This window comes from Amblyomma americanum, chromosome 9 (genome assembly GCF_052857255.1).
Source record: "Amblyomma americanum isolate KBUSLIRL-KWMA chromosome 9, ASM5285725v1, whole genome shotgun sequence".
Lineage (NCBI taxonomy): Eukaryota > Metazoa > Arthropoda > Arachnida > Ixodida > Ixodidae > Amblyomma > Amblyomma americanum.
Genome location: NC_135505.1, coordinates 113473052 through 113484974, shown reverse-complemented (window position 1 = coordinate 113484974; position 11923 = coordinate 113473052). Strand labels below are relative to the sequence as shown.

The following is an 11923-nucleotide window of genomic DNA, read 5'->3' as shown; positions in this document are numbered from 1 at the left end:
CAAAGCGGCTCTTTAGGACCATGAGGTGCGCCATAATTTAGGAGTTAGACTTTGATGACCTGGATTCCTTGATATACACTTAAACCTGTGTACACTAATATTATAGCATCGGTCTGCATTAAAGGGGCTGTGAAGGGGGCTTTAATAAAGTTGCGGCATGCCTGGGATATTGAAGCATGCCGCTTCACGAATAGTGTCCCGCAAGGATTTTTTAAATGCGCTTTGTAGAAGCTGAGTTATCTGTAGTTAAAATTTGAATTTCAGCGTCTTCGCGCCTTTCCCTCTCGTCTCGTCACTTTTTGCACGCTGGAAGGTAGGCGCTCCTTCGCCGACCCCTGTCTGGGAGCGGAGCTTCCCGACCCGCCGGAGCTAAGCGGCTTATTGGCCGCGGTTGCTGCCTGACGTTTGCAAGAATATAACCAATGGCCACCTCTCACCATGTCTACGCAGATGCGGGGGACAAAGGAGGGTGCGAGCATGAAAATATCGCCGGAAAGGGCTCGCCAACTTTGATGCGCAATTGTGGGTCGTCTGCTGCGTTTAGAAGAGTGTTATTTGTCTCCGGTTTTCGTGGCAACGCAGTGCAGTGATTAAGTTAGTTAATGTGCTCTCCTCGGAAGGCGTTTCAGAACCCCTTTAAAGCACAGCAGCCACCATGACTTGGACCAAGCCCTTGACAAGGTCATACTTGGCTCCTGGATTGTTCAAGTTTTCTTTTTCTTTGGACTATATCCAGCACATTTCAAGATGTACGTATTATGGTAAGTAAGCACACTAATGCAATTGTAAAATCCAGTGACTTATATGGTCGCCATGCTACTGGTGTCTCAGGAATTGGCAGTAAGGCGACTAATAGAAGATTCTGTGCCTTAAAATGCACTGCTATACAGTGCTTAACAAGTTTAATCCTGTAACTCTTGCTACGCGGTACGCGCATAACCAAAGCCCAGACTGCGTCGCGTGCCTATGCTCCTGCGTGTATGCCAGAACTGGTCTGTGCATATTCGCGGCGACAGATGCGAGCAGGCAGAAGCGTGGCGCCCAGATCTGTATACTTTCCAGGTGTCCAAGGCCGCGCTACCCGCAGTATGGTGGCTACCATACCCACGGTGCACACTCGCCATAACCGCGCTCGGTGGCGTGCATCAGTGGACAGAGCATAGCACAATCCGTTTCTGCGCGCCGTTAGTGCGCACGCGCTGATTGCTTCGGACTGGGCAGAGGCTCGAACAGCTGGCTGGCACCTTGCGACATCCTCAGGGCGATCTGCGCATGCGCAGCGGCTCCCCGTGGAATCGGATCGCGCTCTAATCAGAGGGGCACGGTTTAATTGATCTCCGCGGAACGAGTTTGAGCAGACTGCAGGTGCTGCAGCCGCTTCTGTCCATGTGAAATTCGCGAATCAAGCACGACGACGCCAGCAGGAGAGGAAGTTAGCATGAGGCACAATGTGACGGGTGCCCCTTTCCGACGCCTGACGCGGGGCTGCACTGGGCGCACAGTGGGTACACTTAGCAGGCATAGGCGTGCACACAGGTGGGGCGGGGTGGCGATGCCTTCACCCACTGGTCATCTAATGCAGGCGCCAGGTTTCCCCCATGTATTTACTCTTTTGGTCCGGTCTCATCATTTAAGGTGCAGGGGTATGGCCATGAAGGTTTTTTGACGATACTAAAAACTACTGCTCAATAATATTTTGTATATGTTCCAATATCATCACACTGAAATAAACATTTTATGACCATACATCATCTTTGTGCTGCGTTTGATCGTAGGGGCCTGGGTGGGTGGGAGTTGGTGGGGGGAGCTCTGCGGTGAAACTTGGCTACCCCTAATGGAGAACCCTGCACTCTCTCTAGCAGGTGCTCATGGAGTCGTCGCTTAACAGCAATGGCTCCGCAACGACGCAGTCGCAATTAAGATCAGCACTCAGGGGTCTCGCCTAATAGGTCTCGCACGCCCCCAAATGTGCTGGCTCCATATGTAGGCCAACTCCTCAATTTTCGATGGCCCCTTTTGCAGGACGTGGACACACTTCAATGAGCGTAATGAAGTTCAGTGCATTCTTTTTTTTTTCTTTCTGGTAATGGCCTTCTATTTTCAAAAAATACATGATTTTTAATATGCCTATTCTGACATTCAACTTATTTTTTGAGCTAGAAGTATTCAAAATATTCGATTCGAAATTATTCTAAGGAAATGACTACTTGATTCGATTCGCTTCGAACCAAAAATACCATTATTTGCACATGCCTAATGAGTACATATGGAACACCAAGTAGAATTCACATACAACTGCAAAATAACACGTAATTCAGTTCCTTCGCTTATACTGTTTCAGAAGAGCCGAATGGTGGCCGTGACTTCACAGGCTAGACAATACTGAAGTCGCATGCAGCATACAAAAACAGCAGTGCAACAGCTGCTTGTTCATATGATGCAAGTACGGTGCAACTAGTGTAAGTACGGGTGGATTAAAACAACAAAGCAGCAATTATATTGCAGTCTTTGAATGTTTCACCTGACCTCAACGTCCTCATAACTTGGCTGTGATGTCATAGCCACCGTTGAGTTGTTGAAACTAAAAAATGAGGGAAGGAACTGAATTATAAATTATTTGGCCGGCATTGGCAAATTCCTTGTAGTGATTTATACGTACTTAATGTGCTGTGCAGCATTCCAAAGAAAATACACGCAACCAAGAATGTGCCATTTCTACTGCTTTAAGATTCAAAATGAGTGTTTTATGAACACCCCAAATGGTGGAAAAAGCTGCGCTTCACTGGAGAGAAGGCACTTTGTCAAAATTTGATAACTAGGCCGACAGCTAGGTTGACAGTACGATGCTACTGGTATTTTTCTCTCTCGTAGAAATATGCCTTCTACAGGAGAGCACAGTTGTTTCTTTGAATACTGAAATGTAGCTTGAAAGTACTTCTTCGAGGAACTTTGAGAGTCAGCGGTAATGCAGAGGGGACAATCAAGAGGACAACACAGACAATGCTAATGACTCATTTTATCAGATCAGTAAGTTAAAAGCAAAAGACAGTAATTATTATTAGAATCGCCACATCCTCTTCAAAGCAGGTTTGCACTTCCTTGAATGAAGATCGAGGTTAGGAAACCTATAAGGCTTCACATACCCAAAAGAAACAAGAGGTGGTGAAGTTCCTTTTTGTTCAGCAATGTTGTATTCTGTGCAGTGTTGAAATGAATGTCCTCACAACAGTGCTTTTACATGCACTGGCCTAAATAAGTGCACTTGACCGAGCAAGCTTTCATTTACATTTCAGAGCCTAGTGATGTTTATTTATTTGTTTACCCACAGTGACATTGGCGGAATTACAGTATCGTGAAGCGGCTGTAAAGCATTTTAATGAGAGGCAATTTTGCTCGGCTACCAAAGGATTGTAAAACTTCGATTTTTATGACAACACTCCAACAATACACTCGTCCATTACGAAAAGGAGAGCTGTGATCATTTTCTTCTCCAAAACTATTTCAGTATCAAGGCTACTCGGATGCATCCCTTGAGTCGTGTGTGATGCTGAACATTCACAAAAAAATGAACACCCTGACAAAAAAAAAAACTGGCTAGGACTAGTTTATGTTCTGACTAGAAATATTTTAGTGCAAAAGATGAGAACTGGGACAAAAAACAATGCCAACACTACCAGATGAGTTTGCTGTAATGAATTTTTATGATCTAAAAGTCGCTAGATCATATTTATTCGAAGATATGATAGACATTCATATGCAGTAAGATATATCGCATATCAAGTGATCTCCTATCATGTCTGATTGTGATAAGAGGTTCTGCATTCAGTCCACAATGTAGGAACTACATATACAAACATGTGGCATGGCAATAAACCTTACTTCTATTGTGTCAGCCCTAAAACAAGGCAGGACACTGTCCTTTCAAGAATATGCTTTTAATACTTTTTCCCACATCCCCACCAATACACAAGTGGGAATCTAGTCAGATTCAATGCACTGGCGAGTTGCAAACGTCATGCGAGCGATTCAAGGCAATTAGCTACAATTTCCGAAGCACTAGGAAAGCAGGGAGGAAGCATTGCGAATCGATTTAAACCAGTTGCGCGACCTCTGCAACTCGCCAGTGTGAATCCACCTTCAGTCTTAGTGGTCACAGCAGCAGTTGATCACAGTCCCAAAGAAGCACATGCAAGCTTCGTGCCAAAAAGTTTGTCTTTCTGTGACGGCCATGCCCACAGGTTCTTCCAGCGTCCACCTTCTTTCCAAAGGATGACGCAAAATATGGTCGGTAAGCATTTGTCACTAGCTCCTTAAGTCCGCAATGACACTTCAGTTTGTCGAAATTTTTCCATCACAGCCTGGCTTGTCTTCAAGGTGCAATCTCTTTATCTTTAAATACCCGACAGGAGCAAATGCATCGTTGGAATGAATCACAACTTCGCTTTCATCTCTGAAAAGAAAATGAGGCAGATGCATTCAGCTACTGCACCAAACAATATAACTGTGGTATGAGGAATGATATATGCAAATATCCAAACATACATGACAATTCGTTTGTGGAAAAGCGGGCAGTCAAGAGTTGCGGTCTCGTATTCACCACCTTCTCCACAGACATTCAGGCCGTACTTCTTTTCCTAACAAGTGGTGACGAATGGAAACATTTTTGAAGAATCTTGGCACTACACACAAGAAGAAAGCGTCAGAAAGCAATCGTTTTTCCTTCTCGAGCAGCTAACTTTGAGATACTTTACAAAATACGAATCCTGTGCAGTGGTCGCAGAACAGTCTACAGAAAGAAAAGCTATGTTTTTCACCTTTTATGAATAAAGCACTAGCCTGATGGAAGCCAGCCAGTAAACAGAATGAACTTACCATTAAAATCATGTGGTCGTAAATTTCGGTCAAGGTTTTTCCCAAGTGTTTCTGAGGCTCCAAACCTAAATTGCACAAAGTGAAATGTGCTTTACTTCGGGAATTCAGCAAAAATGTTTTTTCTAGGCAAGCCCATTATGCGTGACCTGCAGCAGCTGAAAAAATGATGCTAAATGCACTGCTAGAAGCTAAAGCTCCACCTCACACAAAGTTCTGCATGCAAGTGGTCTGTTGCGTGCTGCATATTAAAAGGGTACCAGTACAGCTCCACCAGAAAAATTTCAAGCAGTAAGTTGTTATACCAAGATTACAAGTGTAAATTACCCAGAGCTGATGTTCAAAGGCAACATTGCAGATGTGGGATAAAATGTTACTCAACATTAATCTGAATTTATACCTTTTAAGACGCTAGGAGCACAATTGTGTACATAGCAACCTCGCAGCTTTTTCCAAGAATGTACAAGACCTAGCACTGACATCTCCGTTTCAGGTGAATTTAGTGCCCTTCATATCGAAAACATGCGACTTTTTCATGACCAGTAGCAAATGCAAGAAATATTAATTCCCCAAACAGTGAGCTTAGTAACACATCCTCCACCATTTTCTTGCTGACAGACGATCTTGCCACAGTGAATATCACATTTTTTTCCGAATTTTTATTGTAACGTGCACCTACAAAACAAAAAATGATTCCGTGATCCTTGGATGTTTAATTGACAAATTCTGGCACTCATTACAATTTTCAGCCATCATAGCACTTCGTATGAAATTTTGTACACGTTTGTGAAAAATTAACTGTTGGTGTTTTACATAGGGAAAACTAAGAAATCAGTTTTCTTGAAGCCTGGATATACTATTCAGACAGAAAAATATTTGTTCTGAATAGATATTCTATACCCATGCATTCCACTCCCTTCTGTAATTCCCCCTGGGCCCTGAAGGTACCTAAATAAATAAATAAATGAGCAGCGCTTGAAGATCGAAAGTAGAATGCCAGTTTTACTAAGAAAAAAAAACTGAACGGCAACAATTAATCCCTTAAGGGCTCATTAAAACAGAGAAGAAATGACCATTAAAAAAAGAAATGAGAGGGTACCAAAATGGCTCATTTTTTTATAACATGAAATGCTTCAATAACATGTTTAAAACACAAAAATATCCATAAATATATTTTACCGCAGAGAATAATGTTTTATTAGGCATTATGCATTGTCCAATTTTGAAACTTCAGAAAGGGTTGGCTTTGAATAGCAGTACAGAAAATTCACTTCAGCTGCCGCAGTGGGTCAGTGGTTATGGCGCTCAGCTGCTGGCTTGAAAGACTTGGGTTCGATCCCAGCCTCGGCGGTCACATTTCGAGGAGGTGAAATGCTAAAGGCTCGTGTACTGTGCAATGTCCGTGCTTGTTAAAGAACACTAGGTGGTCAAAATTACCGAAGCCTTCCACAACAGCGTCTCTTAAAGCCTGAGTCGCTTTGGGACGTCAAACCTGATAAAACCAACCCCCAACCAAACAAAATGTACTGTTTGTCCTTTTACTTCCTCCAAACTACTTGACACTACCAACAGTGTAGTAGTGCTCAAAACACGTACGGCACTCTACACAATGCCTTCTTGCACAATCTACACTAGGTCATCCGCTTCCTTGCGGATGTCCTTGCTTCCGCAGCCTCGTCACTGTCTTACTCAAAGAATAAAACTTGAAGTCAACATCGTCATTGCTTGCGCTATCATTGGCCAATGGATAACACTCTTCCACACTACAACACCGGATGGGTGATGTCATGTTTGCTTGAAATCGTGGGAAAGACATGCTAACAGGGTGAACTTCAACACGCAAGAACGCTTTCTGCCATCCAGTGTGAAAACTCTCATCCAATAAAAACACAGATGAAAGAACAGGTGCTGCCTTTTATTTTTTAAATGAAAAAAAATTGGCAGTGGCTTAGCTCAGCTATGCCAGGACATACGTAGCGGGAGCTGCAGTTCCCCCCTGGTTACGCAAGTCAACACAAGTGCAAAAAAAAAAAAATGTAAGCGAGTGATGATCAACAACAAGCACATAAAAAAAAAACTACAAACCTTGGAAGCCACTGAGGCAACAGCAAAATGTGCTAAAAGAGTTGCAGATAAAGCTACAAACAGCTCTGTCTCAAGCCATCACTAAAACGTAATTTTCAATAAATGCACGAGCAAAAGTAAGAGGAACATGCTTCTGGAAATGCACTCGTGAGCAAACTTGGGAAAATGTAAGCGGTACACTGCGCCTACGTGCAAGCACTTCGGTGCACTATTTTTGAACCTCTCTGAACTTGCAACATCCTGAAAATTGGCACTACCAGACCACAGAACAAAGTTCCATTTACGCAATACCTTTAGACACCATCACAATTAGGCCGCTTAACCTAAATCTGTTTATTGAATACCCCAGAAAACAGCACAACTAAACCGTAAAACCATGCGTTGGTTAACCAATAACCCAATGGCCCTCAGCAACACTTAGCACACTAAAAAGGCTACAGGACAGTAACCTTGACAGACATCCACAAAAAGAAAGACAATGAACAATACAAAGAACATAAATGAAAGGAAGAAAGAAAAAAACCTTTAAACTGATTTCACTGCAGAAGTGAAGCTGGACAATCAAAGAAGAAAAAAAGAAACACATGAGACACCTCATGGAACTCGCCAGGCCGCTTTTAAACACAGAAAATATTGTGCCTTGCAATCTGAAGGGTGCTAAAATTGTGAATTCGAAATAATAAATGTGTTCAAAATAATAAAAGTCCATTATGCCACAGAGGAAGTTTGGCATGTACAGTAGTAATAGTTTGGCATGTGCAGTAGCTTGGCATGTACAGTAAAAAAATTATGACCAGTGGCTCACAGCAGTGGCTCACAGAACTGCCATTCGAGGCGTTACATGGTTCAGCCATGGAAACAAGCAAGTGCAGAAGCTCCGAGAGGTAACAGCGCAAGATTTCTTTGCCCCACATCAGATCGTACTAGACTGCGGTGCCTCAGTGTGCTTCGTGCTTATGCCCACCCTCAATGAGGAGACAGGCAGAGATATTTGAGAAGGCTCGACCCACCCAAGGCGGCAACCTTTATGAGGATGGCGTGAATGCCGCTGTCCACCATCTCCCTCAGGAGCTGGGCCTGGTCGCAGTGCCAGAGGTAAGCAAGCATCGTGACACCCAGACGGTCACACCTGAAATGGCACATGGGCACTTTGACCTCATCTAATGAAAAATTCAAAGCTCATAATTTTTCCAGTAAAAAAACAAAAATCTGAAAAGTGCGATGCAGCAAAATAACAACTGTCGCAAGAGTGGTCAGCAATGACATAAAAACATTTCTACACTGTCATCTATAGTAGCCTTAAAAAAGAAATTACTTGAGATTTTCTATTATATTCAAGATGTTGCTAATTCAGCACATTTGTTTCTTCATCAGTGAAAACCAGCTGAGAAGAAAGAACGCAGCTGCCTGCCATGGCTTTTCTTTATTTAGGATGTCAAAAAAAAACACTCAAAGGAGACTTTAAAACAGCTTCTCATCAGAACAAGAAACAGTGTTGCAGTGTTACACAGAGTAAAAAGATGATACAATTCAAGAAAAAAGGGATGTGTGTTCACATATGCTCCAGAAAAGAACTCGTGCAGTACTGCAAAATACCGTACTTGCATCATGAATGCACTTTGTTTTTTACGAAAACAAATGTGAAAGTTTGAGAGGTCTGTTCATTATATGTATAAGGTAATATATTAGTAACAATTTATACTTTGACAAAAAAATGTTACGGTGGGCACTTATAAGGTCCTTACATGATGTGAATGCGACGAATAAAGGCCTTGGACCTTAAGGCATATGACCTGCCTTTAGGGTGAAGGCCTTCCAGGTAAAGGAATCCAGGTTGAAGGCCTTTGAGCTAAGGGCCTTTAGACAAAAAGCCTTCAACCCAAACTCCTTTACTCAGGCCTTCACTCTTACCCCAAAGACCTTTTACATAAAGGACTTTACCATATACCTATGACGTCACTATAGCTATCACTAACTATCACTATGTCTACACCATGCCTACAATGCGCATGCCCATTGACTATCAAGTTGCCCCTTTGGGATCTGATGACGTCTGATGACGTCTGATGACGTCTCCCTGATTTTTCGTGACCACTTTTTTGTGGTCGACGGTAACGCCGGGTTTCGTTGCTGACAACCATATAATGCTTTCACATTATATGGCTTGTAAATTAGTATATTATATGCACGTAATATACACGTAAAGGAGTATAGGAGTTTGCTGCATGTCAGTGGCAACTGATGTAAACTTGAGACAGGGAACAGTTGTAAAAGAAAAAGAGAAAAAAAAGACAAGTCAAGCCAAATTGTGCAAAACACCCATGAGGCACATTATACAGTTTTCACTTGACTTTTAGTGACATTACATTCAAAACTTGAAGCAAAGGAGGGAAGGATTTCCACACACATCCACTTGACTAACACCATATCAGCAGAACATGTTCAGTTAGGAAAACGCAACTGGAATATTTAAGAGGACTAAAAAGTGGTAATGATATAGGAGGCTTACACATTAAGTACACGAACACGCTGGTAGTCTGAAAAAATAGCGCCGACAGACACAGCTTCGTAATTTACCGTCTCCTGGAGAAACAGGGAATTGGGTGGGGCAAAAGGCAAGGGCAAAAAAAAACAACAGCAAAATGACAAAAACAACTATTTTAGACACCTTTTCTTCTGTCCCATGAGGAGATCAAGAAACATATATTTCTGAACTACATAAAGCCAGTCATGAATTTATTCTTCAATCCTTTACTTTTGCATGAGTAACAATAAGTATCCAGAAGAGCCACTGAGGAGAACTCCATGTAATTTTTTTTTTGTTCCCAGTGAAAGTCAATTGCTTGGATTTTTGTGGCACTGTTGGTGTTCGCTTGGCAGCAAAAAGTTTATCACTGCACAAAAATTTGGTGTTGAAAATTTTCTCGCCACTCGATTTAAACTCACAATATCGATGATGACATTGAAAAAATTATGAGCCCTATGACTGCTGGCTGGAAGTGGATGGCAGCGGAGGCTAGCTTCTGTCAGCAAACAAAAATGTAACTTCTTTTTTTGTGTGTGCAGACAGCTTGTAGAAATGGCACCTGTATTTTAAAAACCTCAATTTTTTGCGAAAGTAGTCACACAGTGCACTACTAAATCAAAAGCAATGTGCCTTGCATGTAAAAAAAAAAAAAGAAACTTCTTTGCCAAAGGTGCTTTCCACAAACGTTTGGCAACAACAGTACATTGGCACACGTTTGCAGCACTGCTTTGTGATAATCAACAGAGTCATTAGTGAATGAAGCAACAGAAAATCAGAGAGCTAGTCAGGCTAATCACCTGTGCCCACTTTCACATTACAGGCTATTAGACACATCTAGTAAGCCTTATAAGCAACACACAAACCGTGACTAACACTTTCAAGGTGTGTTCCTTCCAGCATGCGGGCTCAAACATGTGACAGAAAGACTAGGATAAAAAAAAGAGAGCAACCTCACACCACTTTCAACTCACTTTAGCTCTGGACATTAACTTAAAAAGATCTTCAACTTCATCCCCTTCAGTGACTTCATACTCGCTTCCTTGGTTGCATGGTTTTCCGACAATCTCACCCTGAAATAATGGCAATCCGATGGCTTCCGCATAGTGGCCAACAATTTCATGGCCAACAGATTGGTACATGTAGCTGTCAAGCTCATCTGCGAGGTATCATACACAGAAAACAGAATTGCATTAGCTTTTGGATGCTACATCTAACAATGCCATCTAAATATTTGTCATCAGACGTGCTTTTGTATTCATTAATGCTGCATCTATCATGACATTACAACAAACCACCTGCTGATATTGTTTCGTCATGGGTTCCCAATAGGCACTGGAACTCTCTTGGACGTCCCATGGACGTCTTAAACATCCACAGGACGTCCAGGGGAGTTTCAGTGCCCGCTGGGTATAATAAGTAAGAAACTCTATGCCCACTGAGAGTATGTGCAACTCCACCAGAGGCGCAACAACAACGACGACAATCCCCCTTAAGGGCGCGTGCCATTTTATGAGGCCAACAACATTTGCACCAAACTGGGGCAATCCCCCACCATGGGTTTGTGCCATTGCTCAGAGGCAACAACACCACCAACAACAGCAACCGCACTTCTTATTGACAAAACTTGACATAGTATGAGGTAAACGCAAGTAACGTCACAGTGAGCCATTCAAGAGTACGCGACAAAGCGCTTCGAGTTTATAATGGACATGACCGAGAAATAAATTCTGGCAAAGCTGAAGAGATCCGAGGACCAGCCGTACACACCTTTGTCTTTCGGTTTCAAATGAGCAAGGGCCACGATGTCGTGACCATGTTCGACACATTTCAGCATGTTAAAACAGCTGTCTTTCCCGCCGCTAGAATGAAGAAGAAACAGCGTTATTCGCAATTGGGAATGAATCCGTCCCAATGCGTTTATCCATCAAATAAAGGAAGGTTAATAACGCCTCAGTTTACCTAACCAACGCCAACACTCTCATGGCGAATGTCGCTGATGATTTTCAAGGGTGCCGACGTTTTGAACCAACGGCTGGTCAGCAACTCACGCAGTGGGCTTAGCGCAATAATGAATAACTTCGATACGCTTGCCGTAGAGTTAGGACGTTAAAAGTTAACTAGAAACTGTGAACGTGTACGTACGGGTACCACCACAATCACTAAGATAAAACTTGCAGGGCGCGTCTACTTGACCGGCTAACGAAACTAACGCACGCGTGCTGTGTTGATCTTGCGTGCGCGCATGCGCCTGTGTTTTAAAAATGGCGACCGCCCCAGCGTTTCAAACATGAGTTGAGATTGCGACGAGATTGGCGCTTTTTTTGTAATCTTCTACAACGAAGGAGACATAATGATGCTTTCTGAGTGTTTTGACAGACGCGTGAGGTTTCTGTACAAGGACAGCACTTCGTTTTAATATATTTTTTCGTAATTTGATCAATT

General features: G+C 42.7%; 1 protein-coding gene across 2 annotated transcripts; it reads right to left on the bottom strand.

Annotated features, from left to right (window-relative positions):
• Positions 1–3919: 3919 nt before the first annotated feature.
• LOC144104122 (diphthine--ammonia ligase) lies at positions 3920–11725 on the bottom strand. 2 transcript variants are annotated; one of them, XM_077636945.1, is made up of 8 exons: positions 11441–11725; positions 11249–11340; positions 10453–10637; positions 9464–9537; positions 7965–8083; positions 4873–4937; positions 4543–4634; positions 3920–4450 (listed from the first exon to the last, which is right to left on the bottom strand). In XM_077636945.1, exons 1-8 carry the CDS (start codon positions 11461–11463, stop codon positions 4330–4332), a joined length of 771 nt encoding a protein of 256 aa, XP_077493071.1. In that variant the 5' UTR covers positions 11464–11725; the 3' UTR covers positions 3920–4329. The 2 variants fall into 2 exon arrangements, with proteins under 2 accessions (XP_077493071.1, XP_077493073.1); XM_077636947.1 differs by having other exon boundaries at positions 11675–11724.
• Positions 11726–11923: the final 198 nt, after the last annotated feature.